The sequence below is a fragment of the Corvus cornix genome, chromosome 3 (assembly GCF_000738735.6).
Source record: "Corvus cornix cornix isolate S_Up_H32 chromosome 3, ASM73873v5, whole genome shotgun sequence".
Lineage (NCBI taxonomy): Eukaryota > Metazoa > Chordata > Aves > Passeriformes > Corvidae > Corvus > Corvus cornix.
The window spans coordinates 109,343,280-109,362,060 of record NC_047056.1 but is presented as its reverse complement, the minus strand read 5'-3'; the positions used below and the strand labels follow the sequence as shown (position 1 = coordinate 109,362,060).

The window sequence follows — 18,781 nt, the reverse complement described above, 5'->3', positions numbered from 1 at the left end:
ATGGTCTTGCTTTTTCATTGAGACAGAGGGAGCTGCAAGTGAATTTTTTTTCTTGTGGTTAGCCTTGTAGAATGCATTTTCCCAAGTTCAGGCCTATCCAAGCATGGAAAGAGTCTTGGAGACTGAAGAACATCTCCTCAAGTCCTGTAGGAAGACCCAGAGCACTGAACTCTTGGCTGTGTGGGTTCAGGTGCTGAAGGACCAAGAAACATCAAAGCCTGTTGAGCCAAGCCCTGCACAGGCTTGCTGATGTAGGCCCCAAGGAGCCATGGTGGCTGGTGGTGGCCCTGGACAGTGATGAGCTCTTGGCCCAGAGCAGTCTGTGGGTGACTGAGTGACCTGTGGACCTTGTACTGGCAGCAGTGCAGAATCTCAACCAGCTCAGAAATGGGAAGTAAAATTAGTCCCATGGAGAAGTTAATTGCCAGCTCAAGCCTGGGCTGTAGGAATGGACAGTTGGCACTGGATAAATCTTTGTGACTTCTCTGGATCAAGGACCAAGAATGTGGAAAATCCCATCTAGGTTTTCCTTATGATCCCCCTCCTGTCTGGACTTTGTTTTCCCACAGTCTTTGGTTTTCCCTTTGGAAAAGATGTGTGCCTTTCCCTTCAGCCCTTTGGGATGGAGCTAACCCCATGCAGAAGTGTTGAATGTTGCTGAGGTGGAGGTGGACACCTTGTCGAGACTGGGAATTAGGCTGGGCAGGGTCAGAGGATGTTGCTTCATGGTGTTGCACACCTTCTCTCCCAGCCATAGGTGGTGGTGTAGAACTGTGACATATTGGTGGAATATGGGAACTTTCTGAGCTCTTGAGGTACAGATCACAGGTGAGCATTTCCTTCTTACAGATGAATGGACAGTAGGTGTCAGGAGCAAAGGGCAAAGGCTTCTGAGGCTGTGGAAATCTGATAATCCTTGATGCCCCTCATATCTGTTATAAGCTCTGTGTTATAGAAATTCTCTATAGAAATATAGAATGGTTTAGGTTGGAAGGCTGGAAGGGACACTTAAAGGTGATTTTGTCCAAGGTCTCTGCAATGAGCAGAGACATCTTCAACTAGATCAGTTTGTTCAGAGTCCAGTCCAACCTGGCCTTGAACACCTCCAGGGATGGAGCATCTACAGCTTCTCTGGGCACAGCTTCCACCATAATCACTGTAAAGCATTTCTATCTAATTTTAATCAATCCTCCTTCAGTTTAAAACCATCACCCTGTGTCCTATTCCAACACACACAGATTTTGTGTTTGTCCCCAGCTAAAACATTTGTCCTTCAGTTGCGTTCTAGACAAAAAGATCCTGTGCAGAAATATGTTTAGGAGCATCATTCCTATATAGGCTCCTAACATGTGCCAGCAGCCATGGGAGTTCCTGTCTCTGGTAGGATCCAGGTGCTAGCTATTCACACATCTGGCTTCCAGCTGTTTTTTGGCAGATGTGCAGGGACCTGGGCTGGCTGGAAGAGAGCAAACACAAAAGGGCATCCTGCATGGGAACAGGGTTGGGAGGGGATGTTCTGTGTCTCTGCCTCCAGCTCACTGAATCACATCACCTGTGCTGGGACAGCAGCCTCCATCAGGCATGCTCCTGGCATTGTGCCTCCATGCACAACCCTCTCTGTGTTCTCCCAAGACTCGTGAGGCTGAGCTCTGTGCAGCTTGACAAAGGATATAAAGAGACTGACAAGAAAAATCCATAGGAAGAGGAGGTGCTCACAGGCTATCGCAGTCTTCAGGGAACTGGAGTGAAGTCATGGCAGAAAGACATAGGGAAATAAAGCCAGACAGATATGTAGATGCTGCTAAACCAAGCCTAGTGCAAAAAACCATAGAGCTTATGTTTTCAGTGTCACCTTTTCCCCCCTTCCAGAGTCTACAGTGGGCTTATGAAAAAGAGGGAGAATGACTTTTTTCAGGGGCAGATAATGATAGGATGAGGGGGGATGGTTTTAAGCTAAAAGAGGAGAAATTTAGATTAGATATTAGGAAGAAATTCTTCCCTGTGAGGGTGGTGAGGCCCTGGCACAGGCTGGCCAGAGCAGCTGTGGCTGCCCTGTCCCTGGAAGTGTTCAAGGCCAGGCTGGACGGGGCTTGGAGCAACCTGGGATAGTGGAAGGTGTCCCTGCCCATGGCAGGGAGGTTGGAACTGGATGATCTTTAAGGTCCCTTCCAAACCCAAGCCATTCTGTGATTCTGCTATTGCCAGGAGTCTGTGCCCAGCTTTTCAGTACAAGCACTTTGGAGCTCACCAGCTCTTTGTTGATTTATTCTCATGGGGACTGCCTTTCTGCAAGTGTAAGGTTTGAGCTTTTTTTCTTTTTAAATTTTGCATTTGCTTTGCTAATGTCAGCCTCCAGATGGCGAAAACCCTTCGGAAAGACGCTCGGAATCGCTCCAGCCAAGCTGGAGGTGATCTGCTTGCAAAGCCACAGCAGAAAGACAAAAGTCATAAGAAATTTCCCACCCTTGCCCTCTTCCCCCCCTCCCCCCCACCCCCAAAATCGTGCATTTTCCGACTCATTCTGTGATGACGTCTCTGGCTCCCAAGCCTGACCACTGCTGGGAAGCCCAGGGCAGTGGACAGGGTTAGGGAAGGGGAACATGAGTTCCCTGAGTCAGAGCTTCCTGGAAAGCTTTAAGAATGATGAAACCAGCTGGTGCCTTCCGTCAGGTGGGAAGTTTTTTTGGTGGTTTGTCCCAGGAGCTGCTTCACAAGCCAGAAACCCTGGGAGATGCAGGAAAAGTCCTAATGCTGGTGATGCAGAAGTTATTTACTTGGAAATGTCCTTGCAAACTGCTGCGGGAAAAAAAGGGGATCTGCCACTTGCCAGCTTTGGAGTGGGATACAAAATCCTGCCAGATCAGCACATCCTGGTGCTCTAACCCTAACCCTGAGCCCAAAGCCATGGAGAAATATGTCCCAGGACACCCGGTATTAAAGCAAGGGTGGGATGCTTTTAAAACAACACACACATTGCTGTTGTTGAAGACACCCAATTCCTGGAAGTGCTGAGTGCCTGCTCTGAAAAAAACAAAACAACCAACCCAAATCTTTTGTGTATGTCTACTGAGAAACTGGAAAAAGTAGGAAGTGGTGGGAATATCATAGTCTTGGACAGTGATGTTATTGTTGAAAAAAAAAGTGTCCTAAGAGGGTATGGAGATACGATGGAATAAGACAGGAGCAGTCTGAGAGTGAGGAGAAGGGAAATGGTACTGAGGAAGAAAACCAAAGAAATAATATTGTTTGGGCCCTCAGTGTGTGGAGTAATCCAGTGTATATGTACACACACATCAGCTATACCACTAATAAACCTGCTCTAAATAGGATAATTCAGTTCTGGAGTATATTTATGGTGAGGTGGGAGGTCACAAGCCACAGGCTTGCCCCAGGCATGCTGCTGGGCTACGGGAGGAAGTTGCTGTCAGCAGCAGGGACCCAGCACCGCTGCATCCATCCTGGCACCGTCACTGAAACAGGCTGACTAATTAAATCATTTACTGCTACATTTCTGTCAGATCTCATCACACAGCACCTGAGTTATTTTTCCTGTTGAGTGAGTGCCTGGATCCTACCGTGGTGATGCTAAATATCCCATCCCTGATGAAAACCCTGGCAGTAGCCTCAGAGGGGATATTTGGTCAGGGCTGACATTTTCTTCTGCAGCAATAGTGCTGTCAGGATATAATCCTGATGTGGAAGTGGCCTTGCCACATCCATCATCACAGCTTACCACGGGCAGAAGGGGAGAAGTTCAAAGAAGGGATACAGGGAAGATCAAATATGAGTAGGTCAGGACTTCTTGTCCTTGAAAAGAGATGGGTGGAAACATGGTGAGGCTTATGGAACTGGGAGAGGACAGGCTGTTCAGTGCTTCAGCCAATGACAAATAAAAATAAATAAATAGATAGAGAAGGACATCAACTGGAGTTGCCAGGCTCAAAACAGACAAATCAGCCAGTGTTCGGTACAAGGTCCGGCACAGAAGCTTTGGATGGTAAAGGTCCTGCTTCCTCCAGAGAACCCTGGGTGGTCACAGGAGAGAAACTCACAGAGGGTCACCCAGCACCCAGAGACCCCAGGAGCTGCAGGATCTCCCCAAGCCACAAACAGTCTGAGACAGGAGGGTTTGAAGAGGGAATGACATTACCTGTGATTATGCCTTTCCCGGAAATCTGCTTCTGGAGCCAGGGACAGGTCCATGGGGGACTGGGATATGGGGCAGCCTGGTACAGCAACCCTGTCCCATTCCTGCAACCCTCAGGCTGATCTAAAGCAACTGGAACAGAGACAGCCCTGACAAAGCCTTTTCAGCTCACCTCAGCTGCACTATTTCTCACCTCGCTTTTGTAGCACAGGTGTGGGAGGTTTCTGCCAGCACAGATGCTGTCCTGATGCCAGTGCAGTTAGAGAAACACCTGGAAACAGATCCCCCATGTTCATCCATCTGTGGTATGCTAAGCTAAGGGGTCTTCCCTCTGCCTCAGCTCTCTTTTGTATCCAACAAAACCTGAACAGTTTTTTGCACAGTCCAGCATTAACAGCACAGATGGAGCAACTATACTGGAATATGCATGGCTTTTAGTCAAAAAGAATAAATTATAATGGACACAGAGGCCATTTTCTATGGCTAGGAGTGACATAAATATCTCTTACAAAAAACCCCCTGAAAAACTCCTTCTCCCCTTGTCTGCTTTCTCATCTGAAATAATCACCGTGGCCAAAAGCTTGCACAGATCTTGCTTGGGGTCACAACAGAGTTTTTAAAATCTCCATCTTTTGGTTTTTAATTTGCATGTATCTGGCATCGGAGGGGTTAAACCTGAGTACAGCTCGTGTGTTTTTTTCTTTGCCACTTTTCAGAGCATTACTGTGTTTTGAAGTGGTTTGTACTGAAGAAGTGTCAAATACAGGGAGCAGAAACAAGGCCGTTGTCAGTGCAAACCCACCTTCACAGCATTTCCCAAACATTTTGCCTATGTTCTGCATTTTATGTCAATGTTCAACATGCTCCTTTCATTTCCTTTTCCTTCTTTATTTTTTCTCAGAAAAAAATAAACCAGACAAGGTTTGAAGGCAGAGAACATGCAGAGTTCTTCAGAGAACTTTTCTAGCGAAGCTTGTCAGGTCCTTCATCTGGAGCTGCTCAGCTTGACAGCCTGTGAACTCTCATTTCTTTAACCAAAGCCCTGAAAACACGATATTCTGCTTAAACGACCCTAACCCTTTAAACTAGTCTAACCCTTTATAGCTGGTTAAGCTGCTTAAGATTCAGCTAGGTTCAGATCAATTCAGACACTGAAGAGTGGTGGAGTAGCTGAATGCTATAAACTCTCCTGGCTTTGAAATTATCTCAAAATTGAAAATTGTTCAACTGGTAGTATTTAAATATTCATTGCTCTAAATCTAAGAAAATTTGCTTTTAAATAGGATTGAATTATTAGCCTCAAAGAGATTTGCAGCACAAAGCCTCATTTGCAGAGAGCCTGAGTAGCAGTTTTAAGGTTATTAACTTGTGCAGTTAGGAAATTCCTCCTTAAGTGGCATCTTTAACAAATGCTTCATGAAATTGCCTTCAAAAAATACAGATGCAATTAATTTGTCTTGAGTTTTAAACCTCACTGGCATCAACAAAACGAGCGGTATTTTATCTCCCTGGCTCCCAAGCTGAGTGCAAAACCTGTCAGTGACATAAAATCAGTACGGCTCAATGGTTTTGTGCTTGTTTCCTCAGATTCACAGCCCAGTTGTGGTGGGGATGTGCAGTTGCACACGTGGACAGGCACAAATCCAAACTTGTCACTGGGGTGAGATGGAGTGAGCCCAACCCCAGGCACAGGGCGAGTTGTTCTGAAGTTCCAAGAGCCATGAGGGCCACCTTTTGAAACTGCAGCAGCCTGGGCAGTTGTGTGCATCAATAATAGACCCCACGAGCTGGTAACAGTTTCTGGCCCTGTAGGGGTCAGGGGAGGTGACACCAGCCTGGGTGAGGAGCAGATGCCTCCTCGTACAACATGATGCGATGTGCTTGTGGCCAAGTGTTTTTCCAGCTAAAAGAACAGGATGTGATTTTCCTGGCTGAACCAGGGCGAGACCTCGTTGAGTCACCTCTCTGGCCTCCAGCTGACTGCAGAAGCAAGTTAAACATCAAACTCTCCAGCAGAACCCATTAACCAGCTCCATCAGTGCCGAGAGCCACGGGGAAGCAGTGGGAAGGGATGTGATGTGGCAATGTGCTGAGCATTGGGTTCCTTTGAAACGCCCAGCAAAACCCCATTAGGACCCAGGTCTCAAGCTGGAGGATGCTGGGGAGCCTGCTCACTGCAGCAGTGGGGATGGATGTCCCCCAAACCACCACATGTCCCACGTGGGGCTTGATGGGACTCCCCCTGTACCATCACCCCAGCTGACAGTGGGTGCAGGTCCTTGGTGTGGAACTTGAGCTCCTACATCCCACAAGGAGATCCTGCAAGCCCCACTCAGCCCTTTCAGAGATCAGAAGATCATAGAATGGTTTGGGTTGGAAGGGACCTTTAAAGGTCATCTAGTCCAACCCCCTGCCATGAGCAGGATCTTCAACAAGACCAGGTTGCTCAAAGTCCCACCCAATGTTGCCTTGAATGTTTTCCAGGGATGGGTTATCCACCACCTCTCTGGGCAACCTATCCCAGTGTTTAACCCTCATTGTAAAAAGAGGGTGGTCTAAATCTTACCTCCTTTAGTTTTAAACCATTATCCTTTGTTCTATGACAACAGGATCTTCTAAAAAGGACCATTTAACCTTCACAGACTTCAGTCTGGAACTGGTGCCCAGGCTCGTACCAGTCATGGCAGTGTTGGGACACAGGGACTGTCCCCAGCCTTTAATGAGGAATTTCAGGTGCTTTAGTGTTGCTGGTAATGGGAGGTTTTCTAGAGCTTGTGGATGGGGAGTCTATGGGGTGACTTTAATGTGGTAACATCAACTTGCCAGATGCTCCAAAACCCAAGAAGTACAGGAAAATAGCTGCTTATTCTGGTTAAAATAGGCATTCTTTTTATCTTCAGAAAAAAGCTTCCTCTGGAAGGAAATGGCTTGCACATTTAGAGATGGGAGGTGTAAGATGCCAACATTTCAGTGCTGAAAATAACACCTTGTGCTTTTTATCCGGGCCTCAGAAAAAATGTAAATGAATGATGCAGAGGATGGGTGCTGCAAACCTTAATGTCACACTGTCATCCCTTCCCTCACTCCTGCTGGAACTGCCAATGGGGAGCTGTCTCAGTTTCTGGAGACAAAATTTTAGGAGGAAGCGCTCCAGAATGAGCACCTCCTCCAAAGGGAAAAGGGCCTCCCCTTTTCCTCTGCCAATGAGGCAAATTGGTAACAGCAAGTGAAAGTGGGAAAAAACCAAACTGTTTATTAACACCAAACAAAACAGGGTAGAACAGGAAAAAACAAAACTCAAAATACAACAAATGCCCGGAGAGGGAACAGACACATGGGCTGGCAACTGGGCTCCCCCAGTCTCCAGGGAGGGAAGGGGAAAGAGAGGTCCACGCAGCAGCCCAGAGCAGGGCAGATGAAAAAAAACCCTGTTGGCTCTCTGGTGTCCGTCCACCTCCCCACAGCAGGTGAAATGGTTCGGTGTTCCTCGGGCTCGGACCAGCTGGAGCCACCCCGCAGGCTCCCCGGACTGGAGAGAAGGCAAGGGAGGCAGTGAGGCAAGGGGGAGTGTAGTGGGTTGGGTTTCTATAACCAGCCGGAAACACCAATTTAGTGTAGTGGTTTGGCCCAAAATACTCATTACTGTTTATCTTCTGTGAGATAAGAATTAGGAGAAACGCAAAGCAGGCACCAACTTTGAAAGAATATAAAGAAGTTTATTAACAGACCTAAAAGAAGGAAAAAAAATTATACCACCTTCAGAACTCTCCTCCTCCCCCCACCTTCCTCCCTTCTCCCACTGACGATGTAAAAAGACAACCCTTAAGATGTTCAGTCTGTTTACCACTTCCATAATAACCTTGTTCAGTCCATTTAGAAAGAGAAGTCTCTTCTTGCTCATGCTATGAAAACATTATCACAACGAGACAGCCACCCACTTCCAAATATTGTTCAGTCCATTTAGGAAGAGGAGTCTCTCTGCCTGCGTGTGAGTCCCTTCCCCCGACTTGCAGCTTTTCCCACAACTGCTTTCGAGGGTCCACTCTTGAAGTTTTTTGGGGTACAATTTTAAGGTTGAGCCGTTCAGAAACAAAAGTTCTCTTCACCCATCTCTGGGAGCATCTTCATCTCTAAGAACAGAGGCCCTTCTCCTTCCCTGGGAGCAAAGGGTCTTCCTCATCTTCATCGTTAGGACTGTCTCTGGGAGCATCTCTAGGAACTGAGGTTTCTCCTTTCTCATTTGGAGCAAAAGTCCTCATCTGGTCCATCTCTCCCTGTCCAAACTTCTCATGAAATTACAGCTGCGTCAGCATCTGCCTATCTCAGCGCAGGTGCTTTTGCTTACAAGTTGAACACTCCACCCCCCATATCTTCATGAAATTACAACAGGATACTCTGATATATCATAGCTTCACAACAGAATTTCAGCTTTAAGCATCTCCTCTTTCTCTTCCCTCAGGTTTTCAGCTCTTCACAGCACTAAAAGGGTTAATCTCACCTAGGCCTTGCAGCTGGAATGTGGCTTATTGCAGTGGAGAGGGGGGAGAGCCGAGCTGCTCCAGCTGCCCAAGGCAAGGCAGTGGGGGGGGTTCCATGGGTGGAACAGGACCCATTGGCTCCAGGATGGCCGTGGCCTGGCCTGGCCTGGCCTGGCCCAAGCAGGGCCTGGGCCGGGCCCACTGGCCCCCACTTGGGCCCCGCAGCCACCTGTGCCAGCGCCGGAAACAAGAGAGAGCTTGGGGGGGAGTTTGTCTATTCTTAAGTGTGGATCACAGAGGCGGTCACAACTTTAAGTGGCTTAAAGAATTGTCCATATTCAAACTGGCCAGCTGATAGGTTCTATCAGGTCACAGAGGAAGCTGTAAGCACCCCTTTGCAAGAACATCACTTCCGAGACTGTGCTTGCTAACCTATGACAGGGACGGAAGAGAAAAAGAACAAGAAAAACCAAGACAACCTTTTTCCAGCTAGCCGGAACCCAAAAGAACCCCAAAGAGCAGCACAGCGCTCCCGGCACGTCCCTCCCGAGCCCTGCTGAGACCCCAGAAGCCCCCGAGCCATTGTGCCGAGCCGTTCAACTGATCCGCACCCGGGTCAGTGGCTCCAGCCCCACCCCCCAGGTCCATCTTAAAGAAACAGAGTCTTTGGCCATTAAGCAGATGGTTAAGGAATAAAAAAACCCAAAAACCCTTATGACATCACCCCAGGACAGGAGCATCTGGCCTTCCTCTGAAAACCACCTTCAGTTTATTGCTCCAGCTTTAAAGGCTGGACTGTGGGCCCAAACATCACCCTTGGAGCAGCTGGGTGTAAATCCATGCGCTGACCATGGGACCACCACTGTGGTGGGCAGCTCTTCGTGGCATCCTGCTGTCATCTCCAGCCTGGAGGAGGTCAGGGAGAGCCCAGCAGCTCTCATGCTTCTTGCAGCCTCATCTAAGAGATGTTAATTGTGCTGTGCTTGCTTGAGCCTTGGCTCTATAATTAACAGTGCTGCATCAGCAGGCGCTGACGCCGCAGTGATGATCGTGCTGCTCATTTTCCAGGAGCTGTTGGGATTCCAGACAAACGAGGGGTTATTTCAGGTGACTTGCCTGTCATGGAGTTTCCCTGGGTCTGTCCACCCTCTCTGACTGCAGGTTCACCATGTAATGGCAGTGGTGGATTTTTTATGGCAGCTAATCAATCAGTCTGATTGGGAAACGCTCCTAGAGTTTGAAACACGGTCCTGTGGGTTTTGTATGGAGACCCCCGTGGGTGACACTTGAGAAGGGAGATGGGACCTGGCCTGGGGACCCAGGGCAGCACTGAGCACAGAATCACAGAATTGTCAGGGTTGGAAGTGACCTCTGGGGATCACCCAGTCCAATCCCCTGCCAAGGCAGGGTCAACCGGAGCAGGTGACACACGAATGCATCCAGGTGGGTTTAGAATGTCTCCGGAGAGGGAGATGCCACGGCCTCCCTGGGCAGCTCCAGGGCAGTGTTGGAGGGACTAACCCCAAAAGGAGGGTTTGCTGCCTTAGGGAAGATGTTTTCACATCTTCAAACACCCAAAACCCAAACTGGAGGGTCAAGTCCCCCATGGTTTTTGTACATTGGGGCAAGTGTGCCAAAACCAGTGAAGCTGAGAGCTCTTTTAGGATGTGCACCAGGTGCTGTATCACTGCCTCTCCCACTGATACACATCTATTAATTTAAAATCTGGCATGCCACCCCAGTTTGGTTCTTCCAGAAGTGTCTGGAATGGGACAGACCACCTGTGGGTGTGGGTGTCAGGCTCAGTCCAAGACCCACGCGGCCATCCATGGCAGCGAAGCACTGCTGGCATTATTCACCCACAGGGATCAGGTACAGGAGTGCATCACCTTGGGGGTGGATGCAGGAAAACAGCCCACTCCAGCCCTTTCCACCCCACATCCTTCCACTCTGAGGTCCTCAGGGATGCAGCTGTAGGACACAGAGCAGGGGAAAGCAGAGCAAGACAAAGGGAGTGGGAAACAACAGTAATGACTTGAGGGTCTTTCAGTATGAGGCGCAGAAAAAACAGTTTACTTTTAATTTTGCCATCAAAAGAGCATTTTTTAGCCCCAGCATGGACTTGCTTAGGTGTCCTAGGGGCACACTGATCTTCTTCCACAGCACATGCCTACGCTCGTGGGTTCAAAGATTGCGTCTGCCAGGGACCTGCCAGAATTTGGTCCTTGCCAGACCAGCTTTTATTTCCCTGCCAGATCCAGAAAATCTCGTTGATTCCACTCTTTGGCTCTTCCTCCCTCACGCTCATGGCACGACTGAGTAGCTGCATTTGCCGAGCAAGTGTCACCCCCAATTTGTGTCACTGCAGGAGGGAGAAGAGCCAGGGCTATTACGTGTTTATTATATTAATGTCCCTGTTTCTAGGCTAACAGCAAGACCAAGAGGTATTTTGAAGAAGCCTGTGCACTTCATACCAGGCAACAAATCCTGATTCAGCCTGTTACATAAATTATTTATCACAATCACAGAAAGTTAGAGGAGGGGAAGGCTGGATTAGTCCAGACAAGGCAGTTGATGGAGGCGCAGTGAAAGCAAAGCCACGGTGAGGAAGGCTCCTGATTTCAAAAGGGCAAAGCTCACAAACTCAGCATCACCAGAGCCTGGCTGCAAATGCCACCAGTGTGAGGGCAATCACGGCCTTCTCAGCCTGAAGGTTCCAGGGAAAACTCACTGTAACCTTTTGTGTTTAAAGGGGGTTTATAAAAAAGAGGGAGAATGACTTTTTACGTGGACAGATAGCGACAGGACAAAGGGGGATGGTTTTAAATTGAGAGTGAAGAGATTTAAACTAGTTATTAGAAAGAAATCCTGTACTATGAAGGTGGTGAGGCACTGACACAGGTTGCCCAGAGAAGCTGTGGCTGCCCCATTCCTGGAATTGTTCAAGGCCAGGTTGGACAGGGCTTGAAGCAACCTGGGATAGTGGAAGATGTCCCTGCCCATGGCAGGGGGTTGGGATGAGATGAGGTTTAATATCCCTTCCAACCCAAACTGTCCTGTGTTCTTCTGATTCTGCAAGATCCAAGGTTAGTGCAGAGGTGGATGCTATTTCAGCTTTTATCAGTGACGTGTGCTGATGGCACGTGGCCATCTCCATGCATGGGGCGTGCCAAGGAGGACCAAGGTCCAGAGGAGCAGCAGTAAAATGGGAACCTCTTAAATGCCCAGGCATGACACAAAACCCTGAGAAAGCCTGACCTGAGCCCAGAAAAATTAAACACAAAAGCTAGGGAATGGGATCACAGTCTTCAAATACCTCCAGGAAGGAGCCAAGGGGCAGTCAGGGGAGGATAAATATCAGGCAGGGAAAATATTTAGTTTAGCTAAAGGACCATATTGACACTCCAGCAAAACAGGATTATCTGTCCACAGATACATTTAATTAAAAGAAACTTCCCATGTATTCGATCAGAAGAAAGCAGAGGTGAGAGGGAAAAGAAAGGAAAAAAAAAGAGGAAAGCCATTTTGAAGTTTAAATGTAATTTTAAAAAATGAAATTTTATAAGATGGCAGCAGCAGGGGTAGGGGAAAGGGTTGATGTCCCATTCCTACACCTCCTTAGGGGGCGTGACTAATGTGGGTGGGTTAATTCATCTTTACTGTCCAGACTGTTGAATTTTTTGGGTGGTTCCCATGCCTTATTTCAGCTCAGGCCAACTCGCAGGCCCTGCTTGCAAGGCCCATCTGGGGACCAGAGGGCAGGTGGGTGTTCCCTCCCCACAGGGCAATTTGGACAGGTCACCTGTCCTGGAAGCTGGCAGAGCATCAGTGCATCCTCTTCCCATCACTACCAATCCCTGCTCCACCATTCTCCTGCCACAGAAATGATGGCCAGGTTCAGACTAAGGTCCTTGGGAAAGGAAGAAAAGGAGAAAAAACACAAAAGGAGGGAAAAATTGAGGCTGTGATTTTCAGGTTTGAGGTTCCTGGTCCCATGGAGTTGTTTTGCTTTACAAAGTCAATTGCTCCACACCCCAGTTTTGTGTCTTTCTTCCATCAGTGTTATGGGCATCACTGCCACGTCCCTCACACTGGGCTGAGAGAAGGAGCATCTCTGCTCTGGGGAGACAGGACAGGCTGGGGAAAAAGGCAGGAGTGACTGGTTTTCTCTAGGAGGGATGGGGACAGGCCTGTTGGCTCAGCTCTGGAGCTGGACCTTCCTCCCAGCTGCACTTGCTGAGATGGGGCAAGAGGAAGGCAGAAGGTCTAACCAGGGAACCAACATGGCCATAGATTTATTCCCAGCTCAAAAATCTAATTTAAAGGGCAAATTAATTAATGGAAAGCATGGTTGGGGAACACTGCCTCCAACCTTCCCCTTTTGCTGGGGCTCATCACTTCACACCCCAAATCTCACCCATATGCTCCTCAAGGGAGGCTGGTACAGGAGCTGTTGGGGCAAGACTTTTCTCTGAGTTTCACCCTCAATTTTCTTCTGATCAGCTTGCTTATGGGGAGTTTCATCTCTGTCCTTCAAGGTTCCCCACCTATAAAATGACAGTAACACTGTCACCCTCAGTAGAAAGGCACCTGGAGCTCTGCTCAGCAGGGAGCTGGTAAGACAGCTGGTTATTCTTTAAATAAATTATCAGTAAGAGAAGAAGCCACAAAAAGCATTCATCAGCTATTGAAGGACCCTGGAAGATCAATGGTTTAGTTAATATCATTCTTGCCAAGTACTAGCCTGGAAAGATCAGAGCTGCCAGAAACAAAGTCAGGGAAATTAATGTCCTGCCCCAGTCCGTTTCCTGCTGAGCCTGACAGGTCCTGGCAAAAGCTCCTGTGCCCAGAAATGTATTTTGAGACCAGCATGCTTACAGATTATTTCCTTCAAATTAAATCCAAGCAAAATTAATCTCATCTGTAGAGGGCCAGGAGCAGACAGGTGAAGCTGGTGCAGCAGCCCAGGGGTCCTTGAGGGGATTGGAGCAGAAACTGGGGAGCAGGAGCAGAGACACAAGTGGGCTACAAGGGCTTGGGGTACGGTGCAATGACTGTGAGCTGCCAGAAACACCCCCAGCTGCCACAACAGGCAGGTCCTCCATTATCCATCCAGCTCCCTCCAATCCAGAAAGTAAGGAAAATTAAATTAGAATGTGCCAAAAGAAACTATAAAGCTCATGGATGCTCACACAGAGAAGCAGCAGCTGCATTCTAAATGGTGTGATAAACACCTCGGGGGTTGCCACCAGGCATGTACTTAATGAGTACACAAATGATGGTTCCTCTTCTTTCTCCTCCATCTTCCCACTTCCTACCAGTTGCCCTGGAAAATTCCCCCTCACAGCACGCACAGGAGCAAAGTCCAAGAGGAGAAAAAACCAGCTGCAAACCCTTTGTGGTGTAAAGCTCGTGGCCAAGTGAAGCCAGAAGAGGATTTTAGGGTGAGCTGTGCCTGTACCAACCTGCCTCCCTCCCACACACTGCACAGCTTGGCCCTGTGACCCCAGTGATGGCACAGACCACATCCCACAATATCCCCTGCATCCCACACCGAGCCCACACTGCTGCCCGTCTCTCCACACGGTGTTCACACAAGGGCTGCACGGACCATCCCTCCTACACAGACACTGCTGCAGTCCACGGAGAATTGGCTGATGTACAAGGAGCCAGAGGGGTGAATGACCTCCCAGAAGACCCCAGGGTGCTTTTCCAATGGGGACGTAAGCAGCCACACCCAGAGGCTTGCAATTCATTCCCAATTAGGATAAACACCAAATTGGCTAAGGTAGGAGGAAAGTGCACCAGATGTCTTGTTCTTCTGGAGAGAGCTCCTGCAATTCATGGGGAAAAAAAAAGAAAAGAGAATTAAAGAATACAATCCCAATGCTCATTTGCATTGGAGGAATTAAAAGGCAGAGCCAGCCTATCTTGAGGATGCCAGGCCATGCTGGAGGTGTCTCTGGAGGGTTTTGTCCCAGCAAACACTTACCACCCTAAGGGTGAATGCAATGTCCACATCTCATGTCCCAGCCCCAGCAAGGAGCGCTGGGGCAGCAAATGCTTTGTGCAATCCACACAAGAAATTTTGGTCTCTGCTCTGAAGCAAGATGCCCACAGCAGGCAGAGGAGGCTGTGCTCTCATCACGCTTCCTTGTGCCCTCTGATTTCACATGCTCTGCTGTTCAGAACTGCCACGCCAGCACCCAAATCCCACACCTCCTGCCTGTCCCGAAATGGGGGCACCACAAAGGGCAAACCCCACTTCTCATCTATAATGTACTCTCAAGTAAATTTTCAATGCAAATTTTGTATAAAATGCACTTTTATGCATATTACATGTATTTTTAAAGATCTTTACATTCACAGCTTTACCTTTTTAGCCAGACTTCACCCATCTGAGCTGCACATCACAGTTTGTATTTTGCCCACGATGCCTCGAGTAAGACAAAGATGAGAACAAGGACAGTCTCTGCTCCTGTGGAGTTAGGCCTCCAGGTCACAAACCCATTGATCCCACCTGCCTGGTTTATTTTCTTAAGGCTTAAGGGAGCTGGCTCAGAGGAAGGGTAGGGGCACAGGGCTTGTGGCTCCTCACACCGCCCACGCTGCCAGGAAATACCCCGCCTGTACATGGGGCTCAGCTGCTCTCAGATATTTTTCCTTGCACAGCCCCAGAGACAGAAAATATTTATGTATTAGAAATAGCACAATATATTAAAATATTTATGTAGTATATCTAAATAGATAATGTATAGATAAATATATAATAAATAAATATATTGCACACACATATACATAGGAATACAACAAAAAATTGAAAATCTGAAATGGTATGAGCCAGGGAAAAGGTCAACATCCAGGTGCAATCAAAGGAGGGAACAATGCTGGAAGTGTGCGCAGCACAGATGGAGCCAAGGATTGCCCAAATCTTGGCTTGTTCCATGACCTGCCATCAAGATGAATTAAATGCATCCCAACAACCCAGGGACCAAACAGATTCTTTGTGCCTCCCCAGCAGCTCCAGGCCAAGGCACCTCCACAACACGCCTGCATTGTGGTGTCTCTTCAGCTGGCTAAATCTTCTTCTCAGGACCATTTTTCTTTTTGCTTTACCTTCAGAGCCCATCAGAAAATGTGAGCGGCTGCCAGGACGGGACGTGGAGCTGCAGGGTGGGGTTGGTGGTTCCCTGGGAGGGCGGCATGATGGCTGTAGTGCTTACAACCCATGCGTTTACCTGGGAGAACCTGGACCACCATAAAGAACAATTCCCAATTTCCCATCTGACTTGCTCCAAGAACCTGCTAAGGTTAATTTAAAGCCAACTATTGATTGACCCCAGAATTGCACACCCTCCCTCCCCTTATCAATTCTTGCCCAGGTGGATCAACCACCACTGCTCCTACCACCTCTTGCCAATAGGCCGATACTGGGCTCCACCTCAGAACTGCAGGCAGCAAGAGCTAAATGTTTCATTGCCACCAAGGGAGAACTCCACCCCAGAGCTCCCAATAAAGGCTCTTGCTATGTGATACTGTATTTCATCTGTGCATGTGTTGAAAAGCTTTAATCGTGTACCTATGTATAGTCCTGCACCAGCACTTTCCAGTGACAGCCAGAAGGAAAACACAGAACCCTCGGTAACAGAAAAGATGCTGGAGCCACGTAAACAAGATGACAGTCTTATAAACCAGAAGTGTTTGTGCCATTATGGATTCAATTTGTAGACAGAATAACAAGGGATGAGTTATTTGGAAGTGCAGACTTTAAGGACATGGGTAATGTAACAGCAGCAGAAACGCTGTGACTGCAAGACCTTCGCTCAGGAGTGACTCAGCACAGCAGCTGCTTCCTGGAAAATTAATACTTCAGCCTCCCCAAAATGCCTGCAAAGCCTTTGAGAGCTTGCAAAAACTAACCCTGGAAGCTCCCTCAGCCATCTGATCTGTCACTGCTATGGGGATTAACACAGGGCCCCGACCCTGATCAGCGCAGGGACCTGCAGGGAGCTCCAGTAGCAACCGTGGGGACTCAAGGCAGTGCTGCCAACAGAAAGCAACCATATTTTGGCCTCAGAGCTACCTCCCCATGACCCCCACACTCAAAAATCTCCCTCACCACCACAGGCACCCCAAGCAAGCCCCTGCCCCACCCAAGTGTCCCTGAGCAGAGGCAGCTGTTAAGGAGGTTAACACAGAATCGTGTCAAGTAACAAACACCTAGTATTTATTAATAAATTAGTACACCGGAAGGCAATTTTCCCCTCTTCCCCCACTCCCACCCCTTCCCACGGGGCAGCTCATGCCACCCTCATACCATTATTTCTTCAAATTGAGCGTAGTACAGACTGTTCGTTACGGGAGCATAATAATTGCAAATATAATCAGACAGACTTCTTACGATGCAGCTTTTTGTCCCCCACACCCCCCCACCCCCAACCTCTTTTAATAAAAAGTGAAGTGTGATTTGAAGAGACTATTGAGACCATAGAAGGTCTTTGGAGAACTTACCAGCCACGTCTGTATAAAAAACAAGAGACACAAGTGTAAAAGCATAGCTTGGTTTAAGTCTTACAGCACGAGGAGAGCGGGACCACCGGCGGCCTTCGCCTCCCCACGTCCAGGCTCCCTTGGGGGCCCCACCATTCCCACAGATGGCAAGGCAGGATAACTCCTTACATTCGACTGGAGGCAAAGGACCTTTCCACTGCCTCAAAGGTTGGTGGGGCTTGACCCTTTTCCTTGCGGTTTAAGCGCTTCTGCTGTAGCGTATTAGGAGCGTGATACGTTGTCCGGGTGAAAACCATACAATAAATAACCGTGCTAGTAAAATCTCAGCAATGGATATGAGACAAACAAGAGTACATTAAAAAAAAAAGTCAGCTCGGGTGGGAAGCTTAGCTGCATTAAGAGACAGTAACCAGCAACAATTGGGGTGGGTTTTTTGCGTGTTTTTGCCATTTACTGCCCCGAGGTGAAGGGAGGTGGTGGGAGATGGTCACTCCGAGCGACAGCTTTGACAGAGGAAGGGGGTTACAGAGCAATCCCCAATTTGATGTGTTAGATTACACCAAATTCATGGTCTTTTAGTTCATTAACTGCAATTTTGGATTTTTTTGTTTGTTTTCTTTTTTTTTAAAGTGCATCGGCTGATCTGACTGGAATGAGAACAAGGAGAAGAGAGGCTCAGGGAGGGGGCAGAGGGTGCAAAGACTTGGACTGAGCGATAGAGTTACTGTGGAGGGGTGCAATGCTGGCAAACTGCACCCTCTCCAAAAACCAAGGACACCTCAACGTAAATACTGGCCGTATATTCTACAACAAATCCTGCCTGCGTATTGTTGGTCATCTTAACGAGTGCCAAGCTAGCTCTAGCAGATATTCGGAGAGCGTGCGGTGACCCAGTGCCTACAGTAAGTCGGGAAGGTGGCTATAGACAGAGTCCAGGAGGGTCTGGCTGGCTTCCTGGCTCTTGACTCCAGCGATCTCAAATAGCCTGTCCAGCTTGTCTTCGGCCTGCGGGATCTCCTCGATCACATGGAGCTCCTCGGGGTTGAGGATGTGCAGCATGTCGTCAAAGATGGGCTGCAGGTCGCACGGGTCCAAGCGCACCTGGCGCAGGACGGTGTCCTTCTTTTCTGAAGGAGGAAAGGGGATTGGTCAAGAAATTCCTCAAGAAACCCCTGCTAACCAGGGCTTTTTCTCCTCAGTCCATCCCCTGGTGCCACCTCTGGAGAGGGACATGCCACAAGGAGAACTGAGGGAAAAGGTGGAGGGTGACAAGTGATGGGGAGGGGAGAAGAGGATCCTGCAAGATCCTGCCAGGATCCTGCAAGAGCAAACACAGCACTTGTAAATGCTGAATGGCCAATTCGGAAAAGTGAGGGCAGGAGGGGAGCCAAAAAAACTGAATTCTGCTCTTTCAAGTTGTTTTCATTGGGTCAGCTTTATTTTTGCACCCAAGTATAAATGTGGTAGATTGACTGAGCGCAGTGTTTCACCTTCATCAGAAGTTAAAAGGTGATTAAATGCAACAAGTTAAATACAGTAAATTAAAGCCCCTAAAATAAAGGAGGGTGACTAACGGTACTTGACACCTGCAGCAAAGATGACCAAGAGTGAAAAAAAAAATTTAAAAAACCAAACAGAAATCAGT

At 48.3% G+C, this 18,781-nt stretch overlaps 1 protein-coding gene across 3 annotated transcripts in view; it reads right to left on the bottom strand.

Annotated features, from left to right (window-relative positions):
* Positions 1-16,830: 16,830 nt before the first annotated feature.
* TNFRSF21 (TNF receptor superfamily member 21) overlaps positions 16,831-18,781 on the bottom strand; it is a 35,795-nt gene continuing 33,844 nt past the window's right edge. For all 3 annotated transcript variants that reach the window (XM_039569192.1, XM_039569193.1, XM_010393239.4), the window contains one exon: positions 16,831-18,263. In XM_039569192.1, coding sequence (XP_039425126.1) covers positions 18,034-18,263 — 230 coding nt within the window. In that variant the 3' untranslated portion in view covers positions 16,831-18,033. The remainder of the gene's footprint in view (positions 18,264-18,781) is intronic.